General features: G+C 31.4%; 1 protein-coding gene across 12 annotated transcripts in view; it reads left to right on the forward strand.

Moving 5' to 3' along the window:
- The window catches only part of Fhos (Formin homology 2 domain containing), a 135564-nt gene that overhangs the window by 78241 nt on the left and 37793 nt on the right, over window positions 1-19530 (forward strand). For all 12 annotated transcript variants that reach the window (XM_088241253.1, XM_088241236.1, XM_088241261.1 and 9 more), the window contains one exon: window positions 89-198. In XM_088241253.1, coding sequence (XP_088097379.1) covers window positions 89-198 — 110 coding nt within the window. The remainder of the gene's footprint in view (window positions 1-88; window positions 199-19530) is intronic.

The raw sequence follows: 19530 nt of genomic DNA on the forward strand, positions 1-19530 counted from the left end.
CTGTTTTACTAAAAAAAATATATCATTTTGTCATAAAAATGTTTCAATGACTTGCATTTTTAACGTAAAAACGTATTTTTTATTTCAGTTGGATGATAGTGCTCTCCAAGTCTACAAAGATGGAGATTACGGACCTTATCTGGATCTGGAGTCTTCGCTTAGTGAACAACAAGAAGAACTGGAAGGATTTCATAAAAAGTAAGTGCATAATAATATCTGATTCAGTTAAATTGACAATTTCTAAACGTGTAAGTGGAAATACTCTCATCAAACTAATGTCATCATTAAAATGGATTTATGATTATAATGTTTTATTTTTTTATATATTAGATCAGCTGATTCAGCAGCAAAGCAAAAGTTTATTAAACTAAGAGCATTTTTGTATACCTACAAATAAGATAAATGAATTGTACAAAAAAGAGCGAAACCATAATTTTTGTTCATTTGTAGATGTTGTGAAAATACAACACATCTACCTACAATTTATTTATTTATTTTTTATTTAATGCACAAAATACACAATTTTATCATAGTCACAATTATATTTTTTTTATGTCCCGACTTGTTAGAAAATTGCGTGTTAAGTCGGGACTCTTCGATATATGAATCAAAAATATTTATTTACATATTAAAACAATATACAAGTTATCAAAACAGTATGCAAAATAATCAAAATATTATACAAAATAATAATAGAAAAATATAAATTGTAAAAATTATAATAGAAAAATATAAATAATAAAAATTTGTACATGTCAAAAAATGGAATGCAAAGAGTTTTATAATAATACATATGATAACCGATTTTAATATTTTAAAACAATATACAAAATAATTAAAACAATATACAAAATAATAATAGAAAAATATAAAAACTGAAAAAATTAAATTTAAAAAAAAACAATAAATATGTATTATGTACTGTTTTTGTTACAAGTATAAGAGAATGGCAATGCAACAAAACAAATAAATAAATTAATCTGATTTTACATTATCAGACAGCATTTTCTAAATTTGATACTCTAAAGTTGATTACGGGCGAAAATCGATAATGATTCTTGTACAAGTATGTCAGCTACTTTAATTCCGTTTATTCATTTGTTTTAATGGTGTAAGGTAGGTACATAGCTGGTGTATGTAACAGATCTCATATAAGTCTAATATTTATCAAAAGTAAAAATGAAAATTCCACTAAGAACAAGTTCGTTATTTTATGCGTGTGAATCAGAGGCAACAGATGTTATCTCTTGGCAAAGCTTTTCTTTTAAACATTAAATGTCTCATTCAAATTTTGAATACATTGTTTAGTATATCTCAGTTAGCAATTATTATTATTACAGCATAAAGTAGAATAAGACAAGTGATAGATCGTGTTGATTTGGTGCCATCTAGTGAATCACGTTTAGTGCCACTGTTTTAGTTTTAGTGAAGGTGCGAGTGTAATGTTGGTCGAGTGGGACTTAAGTATGACTAGTGCTCGGTGCTCAGTAGCCACCCAACGCTCGGCTGTCGTCGGAGATAGGAATAGTTCCCGCTATTAACACCTCCCAGCTTCAGAGGGAATTAGCTGGACCGTCACCAGGTGATTTAAGAATATGGGTCACTCCACGATACCAGTAATCACCGTGATGTGTTCACTCCTTATACCTTTTAATTTAGGTTAAGCAATTACACCAGCTTAATAAAGTATGTAAAACCCAAATAAAAATTTAAGAACGAATTATTTTACTTTAACCTTTATTTCGAAATATTCGGATCATTAACTTATTCCTTTAGTATAATTACGTATTTATTTTATTCTATAACTAATACGACTTCGCATTTTGTTAAACTTTATAATATGATTCAGACTATTTTGTGTGCGAAATCAACTTAGATATAATATAAAAGGGGCTTTGCGGTTTCTCGCGTGTTTGAGGCATCATTTAAAAATTCCGTAGAACAATTTGTTTATCTGAATTGCTATTCTAAAAATATGTAAGTGCATAAAAAAAACCGGCCCATATGCATTGTAGTGCATATCGAGAAATTAAAAAAATAAAGAAAAAAAAAGTAGGCAAATAAATACGGGTTTTTTTGGCTAAGTTGCTTAATACATAATTGTTCAAAGACAAAATTGTCGTCGATCAATTTTTATTAATCGTATTGCGAACTCCTTAAAATGAACACGCACAATAGTACGTCGATTGATTGTGAAGTTTTCTGGGTATTTATTCTGATGGGAAGATAAAATTTATCTTAAATTTTATCTACTAAGTAAAATAAGCTTTCTATATGAAAAATATAAAATGTTTACAATATCTCTTTTCTAAACATGTTCAATTATCGGTAACCGACAAAGATACTTCGAATATACACACTTTCGTACATAAATATCGATATTAGTTTAGGCTACATAATCGTGGCCCTGGTGGTACGTCACTATTGCGGCGACACAACAATAAAGTACGGCATTTGTTTCCCAAACTTAGCTATCAATATTTACAAAACTTCATGAGCGTGCAAACGTCAAAACTCTCGTCTTAAGTTGACTGTAGAATAGCCATACCGGATATGTTTTGACGAAAGAAAAATTATCATCGTTCAGGCAATATCTTTTGAAAATAAGCGTATTACATTCGTATTTATTTCTATTTTAAACTTTGTTTTGTCGGCTTTTTGTCGATTTTCGGCCTCGTGGTGTAATGTTCAGCGCGTTTTCCCACCATGCAATAGGTCTCGGGTTCGGTTTCCGACATGGTTGGCATGAAATATTTAAATTTAAGGGAGTGTTTTCAAACTACAATATTTAATGGTCCCTAAACTGGTACCTGAAGCGTAAGACTGATCATCTTACAGTCATTTAAAAAAAAAATGATCAAGATAGGCTGCGAATGGTGTACCAATGCAGTGCATTATACACCATTAGGTGCGGAAAGGGAATGATGATGATGATTTTTTTTAAACTACGTATTAAATGAAGTTTTTCGTATCGAAAACGGTACGAAAATAGAACTGGTAATTTATCGTATATTTGAGATGTTTTTATACCATTGAATAATTGATTACCTATTCGATTCGTTACATCTCAGTGATTTTAACGTATTTGTTTGTGTAAAGAAATATAGTGACGTATTTCAATTCAAAGACGCAATCGATATACGATTATATCGCCGTCTTAGTTCCACACGGAAACAAGTCCGAAATTGTCATATTTGAGTTAGACATTGATTCAAGTCGAAAAGCCGATATTCTTCCAATCCCACTCGGAAAAAACTATATAAAGGCTCTATTGTCTTTATAAAGACTATATTTTCTTTGTGGAATTTTTCTTTCGTTCAAACTTATATATTCCACACAGAAACATTTCGACATGTTTCTGTGTGGAAATTAGAATGGCGAGTGATAAATGTATTTTTGTTCTATTCCAAAAAGCAACAAGTCTGAAATAATAATATTCACTTATTTTATTTTAATGTTTTTAATGAATTTGATCATAATTTTGAATGGTATTTGTTACAAGTACATTCATTTAACATTTTGAAATTAATTATATACATAAATTATTTTTTTAAATATTTGTACAATGGGAGGTGATCTCTTATTATTTGAATGTGTACAAATTAATACTTGAAGACAAATTAGTTACTGGATTATACCCATGCTGGTCTAATAACAACATTATTGATATTTCAACAGAGAAGCTCTGGAAACAAATATAGGTTATCAAGGCATTTACAGGGCTTCTTACCAGAATAATAATACCAACCGTGATTACCTTATAACACCTATGTGATTACGTCACAATGTTGTAATTAAAATATATACCATCACGCCTCACGCCCCATGATTCCCTTGCGGGATAGGTAGAAAGGAGTGAGCGCCACTCACTTCTATCCCGATATTCATCCCTTCCCTGGGCCTGGGTTCCCCCACATTCATGCTGTTCCTTATACACGCTCTTTTATTCCTTACACTCAAAATATAAGAGAAGAGAATAATAAGAGATCACCTCCCATTGTAAAAATATTTATTTTTTACTAATATAATTAATGCCAAAATGTTAAATTATTACTTGAAACAAACAAACAAACCATTATTTTGAATGGTATTACTTGAAACAAATACCATTCAAAATAATGGTCAAAATTATTGAAAACATGTGAAATAATAATATTCACTTATTTTAAAATAAGTTAATATTATTATGGGTTATCAAGGCATTTACATGGCTTCTCACCAGAATAATAATACCAACCGTGATTACCTTATAATACCTATGTAATTACGTCACAATGCTGTAATTAAAATATCTATCTATACCATCACGCCTCATGCCCCTATTATTATTTTAAAATAAGTTAATATTATTATTTCAGACTTGTTGTTCTATGGAATAGAACAATGATACATTTATCACTCACCATTTTAATTTCCACACAAAAAACATGTCAATAAAATCCCAATAAACTAAGAAACATATTTTTAAAAATTTTTTTTAAGTAAATACAATTCTAGGACAAATTTAAAAGGTATTTAAATAAAAATAAATAAAAAAATACACAAAATCGATTTTTTATACATTAATATTAAAATGACAAAATAGGCCAAAACTTTGACAGGCTTATATCTCCGTTGCACCAATTTCTAGTTGTTTCCCTGTGGAACTGAGGCAACGATATAATTAACTTTTACGTACAATATGCATACATACATCATATGCATACATACATACATATATCATAATGACTATGCACGTCCCTCATGATGATGACGATCAGTGCTACGGGAAATCTTATGTAAAAAAAAATGTTTTCTAAAGTGTGGTAGAAATTAGAGCATTAGGCGAAATTTATTAAAAATGTATAAAAAAAAAAGATTTTAATAAAAACAAACTACTTTGAACGCCGACACTAGTTCTTCCGAAACAACCAATGGTAGTGTTTTGATAGATTTCTGGTTTATGGAAAACCAATTCACCAATCAGCATAACTTACCGAAAAGAACTTGCGACTTCACACGCGAAGTAATTTCAAAATTATAAAATTTAAAAAAAAACATATACTTCTTCTAGTGCCTTCTTTTCTATCGAGGTTACCTTCCCTTAGCTGGTTGATTTTGATTTTGAGGCGCCAGAAACTCGCCTTTCATCCTCTCGTTATCTGCTGTGAGCACACCGTTATGAGTGTGACCCCATTGCCCAGGGTTCGCGACGTGGACGCTAACGAGTTGGACTAGTCTGTAGTGTTGCCGGTGGAATGCAACTAGGCGTTCGCAGCATTTTATAGAATCACCATCATAATCGATAATGGACTGCTATGTGATAGATTTTAAGAATGAACGCATGGTCCAGAAATACTTGTCCCTGTACTTGCACCCGAGGCGTAAAACTGATCATTTTTGTCAGTCAGCTGCTTATGACTTGGCCAGACATGAGAATTTTGTTTATTCGATCATTCCACGTCTTTCCTGGTCGTCCTAGTCGTATCTTATCATTCGTTCTTGCCATATACATATATCTGTCTTACCATTATTTCGTCATCCATTCGTTCCACATGACTTAAGTATCTTAGTTATCCTCCGTATTCTGCCAAAGATTAGCACCCTCGAATGGCCTAAGTACAATAAACTGTGCTTTTATAGGCATTTCTGAATTTATTTGTTCACATAAAATAGTTTATGTACAAATGATGACTGTGACTGTTTATAATATATCTGTACCTCAGAGGAGAAGGATGCAAATCCAAACGTCAAATGTTGAACAATGGCCTAAAGAATCTTCTTTCTCTAAGTGATTTCTATTGATACAGTACACATTATGACCATGATAAAAAATTAAATGATATAGGAGTAAAATCTTAAGAATGCAAACTATTCAAATCATACATCGAACAAATCGGAAGCAGTATACCTTTGTAAATGAAAAAAAAGTAAAATACAAACAGTAAATTTTGGAGTCCCACAAGGATCTATTTTGGGTCCACTATTACATATTTTATATATTAATGACTTCTCACCGTATAATTTTAAAGGAAAAAATATTATGTATGCCGACGACATTGGACTATTCTATAAAAATCAAACAGACGTATTAACAAACAATGACATAAACGAAGACCTTACTATGTTGATTAAATGGACAAACACAAACTTACTTACACTTAATAAAAAAAAATTCAATATCCATTTTGAATCTAGAAAAAAATGTCACAAAGTAGATGCTTACCTAAATAATGAACGACTAACTGAAATTGAACATGTTTATTACTTAGGACTTACAATTGACCGACAATTGACATGGACAATTTATATCAACAATTTAATTAGCAAAGTGGGGACTTTATCGAGTCTTTTTTTTAAATCAAAAACTTTGTTCAAATAAAGGGAAAAAAATGTATGAAGCCTATGTAAAAACTAAAATATGTTATATGCAACTATTATGGGGAACAGGAAATCAAAATGACATAAACAGACTACAAAGACGGAAAAATAAAATATTACAGTTAGTATATGACCTACCTTATTTAACAGCAACTAAAGAACTTTTTAAACAAACTAAACAATTAAATATAACTGAACTCTAAAGAGTTTAAAAACTAGAATCCCTAAAATTTATTTATAAATTTAGCCACTGATGTAATTAGAGACAAAGAATTAAAACTTGAAAAAATCTGTGGTAAACATGAACACAATACGAGAATATCAGAAAAATATCACATACAACCTTTTAAAACGAGAAAAGGACAATCGAGACTAAGAAACCATAGACTGAAATTATACAATAAACTACCAGACAAAACAAAACAAAAGACTCAGACAACCTTTACAAAAGATGTTAAATGTATGTAACCTGTAAGGGTTTATCAATGAAAATTTTTAATAAAAAAAATAATTCAAAACATTAATTTGTATTTTCAGTATCTTAATACATTGGTTCTTTCATTATAAGACTTACATTTCTTCAAAATCAATGGGCATGATCATATACTGGATACGGAAATCAAAATATCATTTCATTAAATCCTGGATTTGCATCCGTCTGCCTCCGAGGTACAGATATTATAATGGTGTATTGTACGGGTCTACGTTCATGGTGCAAGGAAGGAATCGGTAGTGTTGTGACTTGTGACGCTGCCTGGTTGAGTTTCGACAAACGTTGGAGCGTCAGAGTATGCTAAGAATCTTCTTAGCGAGGAGATAAAATGGCTAAATATCTGAATTGAATTGAATGAAGACAAATAAGCACGGTGCGTTTTTTTAATTAAATTAATAAAATACGTATGGATTTACACGGAACAGTAATAAAGTAATGAAATAAAATTTATTATTTTCACACCATTAAAAATTACTCTACAAAATCGACGCAACAGTATGCAACAATCAACAATACATCTTCATCGTCCTCGTCTAGATTTGTTGATCTGTTTTGCCAGAAATCTGCTACTCTTGAAGCGTTGAGATCCAACTATAATTTCACTGTCTGCAGTGTAAGGGATTCTAAAGTTGTCCATTCTATTCACATGATCTCTACAGAATCTTCTTCGTGTTCTGCTCCATCGCAGAACATTTTCGATACCACAGGTTAATCTTATTTATTGCGCTCTCCCTGTGATTGTCTTAAAAGATTTCGTCTCCGACGTTTTTGGCAGATTTTTTGGCCTAGTTGTGTCAACTCTTGTTTCTTCCCCAAATGTCACGATTGGCCTGACACATGTCTCATATATCCGCACTGTTGATCTGTTCTGCCAGAACTCTGCTACTCTTGAAGCGTTGAGATCCAACTATAATTCCACTATCTGCAGTGTAAGGGATTCTGGAGTTGTCCATTCTATTTACATGATCTCTACAGAACCTTCTATGTGTTGTGCTCCATCGCAGAACATTTTCGATACCACAGGTCCATCTTATTTCTTTATTGCGTTCTCCCTGTGATTGTCCTAAAAGATTTCGTCTCCCACGTTTTTGGAAGATTTGTTGGCCTAGTTGTGTCAACTCTTGTTCATTTCCCACATGTCACGATTGGCCTTGAACATGTTTTGTATATGCGTACTTCGCTTTCTATACGCATGTTATAATTTTTCCAAATATTGCGAATACGTCCAGTTGTAATAAAGGCTTTATTGGTCTGCTCCCTAACTTCGGAGAACAGATCACTGTTGCTCAAGATCTCTACACCTAGGTATTTGAATGTCATAACCTGTTCCACTGGTGTGTCATCTATAACTAGTGTGTATCTCCAGGGTTCCTTGGATATTGTTAAGCTCTTTGTTGCGATATAAATAAAATATTTAGAATTAAAGTAAGTATTCATGAAATCGAAATGGAGAAAAATATAATTATGTCATTAATTAATATCAAGTATCCACTCGAAATAAGCAACTTTAAATCACTCTAAAAAAGAAAGTTTGTGTAGAATAGACTAAGAAATATAATTCGTTTCCGTTCAAATAGAAGGCCTTTAAAAAAATGATCTAAATTTTTAGTTTGGTTTGTTTAAAACCAAACGTGTAACGGACGGTTGCCATTTGCGCTTGCAATTCTTGTCCTGAGTACATACGGCCCGTTGTATTGCTGTAAACTGTAGCTAACTTTTTAGTTAATAATCCTTAAATGATTTGTCTGCGTATGGGCGATTATATTAGCCGGTGACGTATTACTTTAAGAGTTTACCTAATTAAGAATACCCAAACTAAACCATACTAAATTTATACATAAAAAAAAATTAAGCATTCATAAAATAAAAACAACATTTTTTATGTTTTATTTTATTTTAATATTAAAATTTATTGAAACTTTTGAACTTAAAGAACGCTCTGTCGATCCGCTGGTAAATTCTTTTTAGTAACATTTTTTTTAAATTTCACAAGAAATTAAAAAAGCTATGAACCTTTTTTGATAATTGATTGTTTTGTATTTATAACAAAAAGAAAAATTATTTTAACCAAACGAGAAATTAAAAATACCTAAACATTAAAATTATCAACGCGAAGACTATACTGGATACATTAAATATTTGAGCGAGGAGTTTCTGCTCCGCCCACACGTATTACCGCGAACACCATGAACCTAGACTCCTACTTTACCTAGCCCATTATAATTCCCAAGACCGCAAAATGTCATGTTAGGTGTAATGACATGTGAGATGAAGTAGGAGAGAGTTCCACTTGAATAGTCAAAGCGTTTTTACAACTTGGCAATTTGCAAATAATACCCAACGCAACAATTGTTTACACTTAAACCATGGAAATTATATGTACGAGTATGTAGTGTTTGTGGCCTTATTAGTAACACATAAAATACTATTGTTTTAAAACTAATTTCTAATGGGTTAAATTACTATATAGATAAGTCTAAGTAATGCGTAATCCCCAAGCCGATTAATTTATATTTAAATTTGTTGCAACAGAGAGGGAACATATTTTCGAAAAGGGAATATGGAAGTCTAGGCATTTACAGGGCTTATGATCTGTCTTTTGCTGGTTTAATTGACCACTTTACACACTGTACATTCACCATTTTGTCCATGTTTAAACTTCCACATTTCTTCAACTCTTTCATCTGTTGACTTTTGTGAAGTAAAAGAGTCGACACCTTTATCATATGGGCGATAAAGGTTTTGGCTCTTCATTCGCCTACTAGGCAACGCCCGAAATCAATTTTTCTATTTGTATACTTCTTACCAGTTAGTTTAATTAACAATGTTTTGAGCATGTCCCGTGTTATAACTTATGGTTAAAAAATAATATAGGTACGTTTATTCAACGAAAAAAATCTACGATCTTAAAGGATAAATTAATGTCGATGTACCTATTGTATTTTTCGTACAAAAGAAATACAGAAAAATTGGAACAGAATATACCTACATATATATTATTACCTAGTAGCATAAAGTATAATTTATAATTTTGATTTCCCACGAAAACGGTCAATTGCATTAGCCACGCCCCTATTACGTCACGATTTGTGTAAGTTTTATTTTTGTTTGTGACCGTTTATATTCAAATATCACATCGTCACGAATCTTGACGTCACAATTATCAAAGCCAAACGTGTCTCGTTTTTGTTGGGACATGTTTTTAAATAAAAAAAATTACATTTCTCCACAATATCCATATCGATTTTAAAAATACAATTCAATTTTCTAAATTCATTTCATATATTTTATCGTTATTCCTAGTATGTGATATTTCCTATTAGTTCAGTAACATGACACTTCCATAAATTCATTATTAATTTTAAACTTTCAGACATTCATGTTGCATTTTTTTTTCCTTTATGTGGTTGTCTTCACAATTACAGTCCATATGATCTTTAGCTTGCTTACTCCATTCCTCATAATCATACTCTTTCCGTTCGCTATAAAATTCCTCATCTCTGCTGAAATATATAAAAAGCATCATAAGAAAGATATATTTATGTGTGCGGGAGATATTTTTTCACATTTTAAAGTCTTCAATTTTTCAACAATGTTTGATTATGTCCAAATGCTTGCAGACTGGCTGGATTTCCTCCCTAGGGAGTTGTTCATATTTAAATTTATTTCAACAGAGAGGGAAAAAATTTTGAGAAGGGAATATGGAAGTCTAGGCATTTACAGGCAGTCTAGGCAAACCAGCCAATGACAGGTTATAAGCCCTGTAAATGCCTAGACTTCCATATTCCCTTCTCAAAATTTTTTCCCTCTCTGTTGAAATAAATTTAAATCTTCAATTTTTACCCACCATCTGTTTTGCTCCTATTTATTCGCAATATTTTGTCCAATTATGTTTTGAGGTCATCCATTTAAAAGTGATAAAATTACTTTCCATTTGTTCATTCTATAATTTTTACTGCTTTTAAATTAACACAACAGAAAATGTTTAAAAGTACATATTGCTTACAAACACTCATAAATAGCATATAACATGGCACACTATTTGCGTCATGACAAAAAATGTTTTTATATTTTTTTCGAACCATATAAAAATATTTTGCACGCATTCTTTATTATTATTTAAATACATTTCAGAAACTTGAGAAATTTCTCAAATATGCAAATAAAACTTCAAAACGCTTTTTTATTCACACACATTTAATTATAATATTTTCCTTCCGGTTTCAGGGTCCGTATTCTAATAAATAATTAACATTTATCTTAAATTTTATCTACAAAATAAAATAAAATTTTCTCTATGAAAAATACAATATAATGTTTGAATTTTTTTCTTAACAAAATTCACACACAAATTTACACATTTTATTACATAAATATCGATGTTAGTTTATATCGTCTCGATATTTACCGATGAAAACAGCGTACGTAATCGCGGCTCAGGTTTGTAAATCTTTATAAGAGGGACTAAATTTTAAGCTTAATAACAATGAGGAGGTTCAGTGTCTTTTTTTTCTCTTTTTTATTTGTGCATAGAATATTGAACTGAGCCAATTTTTAATTTTTTCTATTTTATAAATCGTATTATCAGCACTATGATTTTGTAAAGTTTTGTATTTCTGAAATAACTCCGCGTGTGACGCCATAGGTTGTTCTATGACAGTTCCTCCGATTGGTTCGTTTACGGTGACTAAACCGGATAACCTTTAAAGCTCTCATATTATTGGATGGTTCATATGAACCAGTGACGTCATTCAAAGTAGTGCGTTTTTATATAAAAAAAAATTTCGTACATTTTTATGAAATTTTACCGTACAATCTAATGCTCTAATTTTTACCACCCACAAGAAAACATTTTTGTGTCTAATTTCCCGTAGGGCTGAACTTCCTCATTATTATCATTCCTTTATTTGCATTTCATAATTCTAAATACCGGATTGACGCTCTAAATACAGCGTATTTCATCTGCCCTTTCGGTCGTCAGGATAGAAATATAATAACTATTTTTGGAAAATGCAAAACTTGCATAGGTATACGATTATAAAAACATATCAATTGTTTTTCTAATGCACTATCTTTTTTTTAGTCTGACGTCCAGTTGTCTTTTCTTTTCCGCACAGTATTCGAGGAGGCATCTGCGAAAGAGTGACAAAAACTATATTCATGAAACCGCTACCAGGGGTGGTATTCTGAACACAAAAACGCGCGTAGAAAACACATTTTTGGCAGGTATTTACGTACTAAATACACGCTAACAGAGCGATCTCTTCGCGCGCTTTTCCGTTCAGAATACCAGCCCTGAGTTGCTATTCCAAACATTTTTATAGCGCGGTATAACGCGTATTTAGTACGTAAATTGCCGCATTACCGCGCTATAAAGGCGTTTAGAATACAAGCCCAGTTGCAAATACATAAAAAAAAAACATAGGTACATAAATGTTTATATATACGGCCAAAGACCATCTTGAAATTTTGAAGTAGAACTGAATTCTGACATATTGTTAGTTTTAAATCCTAATGGTTAGTTGCAAAGATAATATGGATAGATGCTGCCCTATGAACAAATAGTAGCATTTAGCCATACAAGCATTGCCACCATAAGAAAACAATAAAGTTATTATATTTTTCCCCTTTTTTTTTACTATTTTCCTGAGCGTACGTATCGAGATGTCAAAAGAGCGGCGCTTTGTAATATCTCGGCAGATAAATACAGGTGAATGTTAAACATACCGTCTCGGTTATTGTCAAAAATCATTTAAAAATCATCTTCAAGTGAATATTTTCTGCTTTAATTGAGATTTGTTTGAGAAGCGTTATGAAGTGGTCGCTTTTTTTCACAGAAGCCTATTTAAAATACAAAAAAAAAACTACTTTATTGTTTTATTTAGTAAGTAACGCAGATTAATAACTTATTATTAGGCAGAACATACCGAGGTAGATAGAGATTGTACAGAAGTTAAGTATAGCATCTTGGTCTTTACCAATAAAGATAGCGTTTGTAATTACCATCCAGAGATGGTATTCTGAACGGAATTGCGGGCGAAGAGATCACTCTGTTAGCGTATATTTAGTACGTAAGTACGCCCAATTTCCAAATTAACCACTCTCTGGGAATAGAGAAGATACAGAATACCACCACAGGTGCTCTAACGCGAGTCGAACTGTCAAAATGTGAATACCATTTTAGGCGGGATTACGGATTGCAATCTAGCGGACAAAAACAAACGCCATAGAGAAGATTACCAGCAATTAGAAAATAAAATCCTGGTATGTTATTTAATTGAATATGGGAATGATAAAATCCTAAAGTTAGTGTTCGTTTGAACATACATACTGTCTCGAGGGATAATTACGGACGGCAGACCTGACGCTGGACGGCTGGACGCAGCAGCCTACTAAGTGACCTGGATGCTGTTCGTGGACGTCACAAGCTCCAACTCGGGAGATAATGATAAATAAAATATCATTTACATTAATTTTATTTCCAACAGAAATCATTAGAGGTTTTATTGAACATGTTAGTTTATTGATAAGGACCATTGTATTATGTACCTACGAGTTTTTATCAACTTCTCTTCATGAATGTAAGATCTCTCTCGGCTCTCAGCAAATAATAGTACACAGAGCAGTGAGCCCATCTTTTAGACTCGATTACTATGTTGATCGTGTATAAAAAGTACAAGTGAAACGAACGAATTTCAATCCCGTTATTATTATTCTGTGGGAACGAACTCGGAACTGTTAATTCATTCAATTGTTGCACGTTTACTTTCATATAACTAATGTTTAGATATCGCGACGCGTGACATGATTTAGAAAAATCTCTAATCGAAAATTTACGATCTTCAATTAACATAAATATGTTAGTCTAGTAGGAGGACTTTACACAATAAAAATTATAATGTACATCTACGCGACTGATAAATTTTGTTTGCAAATATGATACCGTCGCGTCGGCGTCAAATGAAAATAATATCTGTATGTATCTTTGAATAAGATTTTCATTTTTAAATGTGATAAACTATTCTTATTTACATTTTATTCTAAATACTTTTACGCTAAGTAATTAAAAAAATATTTTATTTGTGGAAAATCACTAAATATAATATTTAATATGCCGAACGATTTTAAAACGTGACTGAAAATAAAATAACATTAAATATTTCGCTTTTTACAAAAAACAAATATGAATCATAAATGCATCATCTGCTAACATTTCGTGTTCAGTATTTATTTTTATTTTTTGTTTGTTATTGTCTGGTTATCTAGCCTCTTGTTTTCTCTGTAAAACACAATTTAATATTTTGTTGCGTAAACATAGTTAGCAATGAGAAACTTCATAGTTAGCAATGAGCTCTACGGAAATTGGATGCAAAAAAATGTTTTCATTCATAATTTTGAAAATAAAATTGTTAAAAAATACGCGTTCACTAAAACTCGCCATGATTGCTCGTGACACTCGTGACGTCAAGATTCGTGTTGTTCTACGATATTTGGTATTTTTTCTTACTATTTGTATAAACCGTTATCGTCGCGTCGGTTTTTACGGAGGTTTTTGACGTTGTGATTTACACATCGGCCTTATAGTCGGCTTCGTGGTGTAATGGTCAGCGCGTTTGCCTGCCATGCAAGAGGGCTCGGGTTCGATTCCCGACATGGTAGATTTGAAATATTTATTTTAATAGTGTTTTCGCACAAGAATATTCCATAGTTTTTCGACTGGTACCTGAAGCGTAAGACTAATTATCTTACCTTCATGTTACTTTAAAAAAATATCAAGATTAGCTACGATTGGTGAGCCCGTGCAGTGTCCTATGCACCATTATGTGCGGAAAGGTAATGATGATGATGATGATAATGATTTATATATTCGTTGCGCATCTGAATACCATACAGTATTCATTACCTTATCTTGTAGACTTGTTGTCTAGTTTGTCTTTATATAACTATAGGTTCAGTATTTAAAGGATAAGAATTAATCTGTGTAAAATTTCTTAAAACTGTTCTTTTATTACTCAATTTTACTAAACGTTTCTTTTTTATGTATCTTAATAATAATACATGTATTTATGTGTATGTATATATATATATATATATGTGTATACATGTATGTATACGTGTGTGTGTATGTATGCATATGTATGTATGTATGTGTGTATATTTATATATGTAGATATATTAAATACCTTTCTGTATTATACCCCAATACCTATGTGGGTACATTTCCTTATTTTTACTTATTATTGTTTCTCTTGGTTTTTCTTATGATATTCTTACTTTTAACTTTATGTACATACATATGTTACACTGCTGCACTTGAATGTAATACTAAAAAATGTAAAAGCCCGTAGATAAATTATACACAAAAATAGTGGTTACGTACATTTATGTGAATAAACGCTTATTATGTATCACTCAAATTTGGGTGCTTTGCCGACAAAAGAAGAAGAAGAAGCGCTCATTAAATAGTGTTCGACGGTTTTTTTTTTATACAAAGTACGCACTGGAATAACAAAACATCAAAATTTAATGCGAATCGTGACTTAGAAAGGACGTGGCCAATGCAATGAAGCGTTTTTTGGAAATTCAAAATTTAAATTTAAAAAAAATATTTTTTATGCTACTAAGTACAAGAATTTGTTTTTTTGTACTCGAAAGTATTTCATATACCCTTATTAATTCATAATTGAAAAAAAAAAATCTTGGTCGGTGCAATAACAATGTCATATTCACTTAGTGATAGAATTCAATAAGCTTAATGCCAAGACATCGATTTCGTGAATTCCAGTGCATTCTATGAAATTAAAATGTCTTCATTAATATTTTTTAAATATTTTAATCGCTATGAAGAATCATCCAAAAAAATTATATGGGTAAGATGTATTATATTTTTAGGAGACTTTTTTTGTATAATTATATTGGATGTTAACATAAGTTATTAAGATGTTAACAACAGTTGTGACGAAAAAAAATTATCACAAATTAGTCAATAATTTATTGTATCTTCACCGTACACTGCTTTTTACTAGCTTTATCATCTTTATTCGATGAGGTATCGAAAATACTCACTTTCATCTACTTGACATTTCATTTTCAAGGCTTGTAATCAAGTAAAATAGTATATGTAACGTAAAAGCAAACAAAACTCTTATGGAGCAGAAAATTTTCTTTCGAATGACGCATACCTTTACCATTTTTTATTTTTTTTTACTTTTGGGACTCATATTTATTTGGAAATAAAACGGACACAACGTATGTAAACACCTAATATGATTAAATCTAAAAATATCTTAACATTATGATGTCAGGTTTGGTGCAGGTAAATGCGTTTAATTATTCCCTATTCTAAAAGATACACCCACATTTATTTGGCAGCTCGTTTTTAACTACGATAATAATTATGTCAGTCATCTATATAAATCTTCTTCTTTTCAATGCAGGCCCTGTTATCCACAATAAATGGTGGCACGTATTCAAAAGTTTAATTTTTCGTATGATTTCTTCCAGTATTAGCATTCATCGGCTGATTCCTATTTTGAGACCAGCTAGTGAATTTAATTATGGTAACCAAATTGCGACTGAGCTAAGAATAATCAGTTAGAAAAACATGTGGAAAGTTAAATACTTTTCTTGGTAGACAAAAAGCGGAGATTCTTTGAAGAAATGAAAGTCACTGAAGATGTAAACAGGAGTGGAAATGTGAGATAATTTTCTTGAACCAGGCAGTTGCACTTTGCAATACGTTAGGAAAAGTTGTGCGAACGCATATAATGGAAGCATGATTTTATTTTTATATCAACTGATTTACCATTTCGTCAATAAAAAAGTAAATCATACCGCGGAGTTTTTTTAAAAATGTGTTTGTAATAATATATTATGCAGTTTTTGTGTCCTTTTTATTAATTATGTGGTTTAATTCGGTTTGAAACCAAGTTTTAGTTACATTTTATATTCTTCTAGGAGCTTATTCTCAAGCGTTGATATCTTTTCGTATTTACGTTTTGGAATCGTTACTTTGGCTACGTTTTGTTTTGTTTATACGTATTGGAAAATTAGACGCTAACCTAAAGACTTAAGGCTGTAGATAAAAAGTAAGAAAATCTCACGGTTTTGCCATTTTAAATCGCCGTCTCTTCAAAATTGCGCCATTTCATTGAAAAATAAAGTGAACAAACATTGGATATAAGCCTTTTTCATTTAATAACTTTCCTTTTCAATTAAAGTGAAATCTTTAAATCATTAAAACAATTTTACCTGAATTATTTTGTATTCCCTTCAAAAGTGTTTTCCCTCTCTGTTGCAACAAATTTAAATATAAATTACTCCAGCTAGTCTGCAAGCATTTGGATGTACTGAAAACATTTTTAAATTAACTAGCTGGTAAAAGAAGAATTATACAAATTGGGAAATTGTTTTCAGGCGTTGCCTAGTAGGTGAATTGGTTCAGTCGTATGAATTTCGCCCACATTATAAAAGTTTCAACTCTTTTACTTTACAAAATCTAACAGATGGAAGAGTTTAAAAAAATTGAATATATAAACATAGGCAGAATAATGAATGTTACACAGTGTATAAAGTGGCCACTTAAACCAGCCAATAAAAAGCCTTGTAAATGCCTAGACATTCCCGTCTCAAAAGTGTTTTCCCTCTCTGTTGCAACAAATTTAAATCAGAAAAACTCCCCAGGGAGGAAATCCAGCCAGTCCGCAAGCATTTGGACATACTCAAAACATTGTTGAATTGAGTTGAGTACCCGAGTTGAGTCTTATTTTCAAGAGGCGTAATCTGCCAGTCGAAAAGTAAATATATTTTTTACTTATATGTAACTTTTAAGATTGATGTATCAGAAATACTTAAGAAAATTATTGTTTTATGACATTTTTATTTACTTTATTTTATATTGGCACGATTTTGAAAGAATGGCGTTTTAAAATGGCAGAATCGTATAATTTCCTTGCCTTTTATTAGACTACAGCCAGTGTCATCAATATATTTATAGCTAGAATTATTACGAATTTGAGCAATGATTACAAACACAGATCATTTACTAAGATCACATTGTCGTTGTCATTGTCATATTTCATACCTTGATAATGATAGAACAAATTTGCATTTTCGATCGGCACATTATCATTTTCCATTGCTATGTTAAATTTGAATTCATAAGATAATTTAATACTTTATCCACTTGGTATTATAATTGACATTCTAAAAGTTAATGTCCTCGACATTTTTCAACAATCTGCTGCCGGCGCAACGTCCGCGTGACCGTTGAAACCCTTACTTCATCATCATAATTCCCTTTTCGCACATAATGGTGCATGGGGCACTGCATTGGTACACCAATCGCAGCGTATCTTGATCTTTTTTTTGTTATTTGACGATAAGATGATCAGTCTTACGCTTTAGGTGCCAGGGACTGTGAAATTAATATTTTAGTGTATTCTTAAATAACCCTTTCTTACAGAACATAATATTGTTAAAGCTTTGGTCAATCTTGTACTTGTATTGAACAAGTGAATAAAAGTTTTTACTATGATACTAAAGTTACAGAGTGGGATAATCGATGCGGCGGACAGGCGTTCAAGAATTATCCACGGATGTTTATCAGCGAACACCTTTGATCATATTACATTCTATTTATTAGCATAATCTCTCGTTCAACTAAGATGTAAAAAAAAATCTAAATATTTTACTTTAATTTTTTTTTTTTTTTAATTTGTTTTTTAATTTACCTAACGTAGATGCTATAATACTATACATACTTAGGTACTGATAGACTTTTTTTTTCAGAATATACGTTTGAACGAACTTTATTATTTAGAGGAAACGCGGTCCGACTTTTCATACTAACGTATTTGCGTATTTTCTCCCAGAATTGTGGCACTAAAGCAGTGATTTTTTTACACACTATAGATATTTACTTGTCACACGTGATTCCGTGCTTTTTTTTTGGTAAATTGTTTCTAATGGATGCTACCACCACCCAAAAACCCAAAAAGTGCTCAGTTTTATTTGCGGTCTTTGGAAGTACGGATACAAATATGATAAATAATTTTGAAAAAAGGAAAAGATACCGACTCGGAAAATTTAAATTTGGTACTCTTTTGTTAAAAAAACTAAATCCGTTTGGTTTTGGGGTGCGGAAAACGGGAGAACGAATGGTGGGTTTTTCGATTTTGTTTAAGCATACTTCGTTCTTTTTCGCACTGTATTGGGGAGGCACTTGCGAGAGAATGACAAAAAAACAATATTAAAATACCTATTCTTCAAAATTATTTGGCACCACATATCGTCTTCGTGTTATTTTTGCTAACTTTGCTCATAGCGTCGTAATTAGTTTTGTCCAAAGATATGAAGTGATACGGGGTTTTATACATTTTAGGTTTTTACAACAAAATTTTAATGAAATTAATAAAAATATTGAAACGATATCTTTTTAAAATTAACTTTGTCTTCAACTATTTTTTTTACCGACCGGTTTCGAAGCTACGCAAGCTTTCTTATTAAGGTGTACTTTACTTATGAATATTATCCGATTTTAGTCTAGTTGTCCATTTCATTTCGGTCAGCCAGTTCAAAAACGGTTTTAATGCTTTTTGAAGGAAGAAGAACGCAGACAAAAAGCAATATACGAGATATAGGCACATCAGCAAAGGCTGCCTGCCTATAACACGTAA

Source organism: Micrasema longulum, unplaced genomic scaffold, assembly GCF_059751315.1.
Source record: "Micrasema longulum isolate JH-2025_06_02 unplaced genomic scaffold, ASM5975131v1 h1tg000127l, whole genome shotgun sequence".
NCBI lineage: Eukaryota > Metazoa > Arthropoda > Insecta > Trichoptera > Brachycentridae > Micrasema > Micrasema longulum.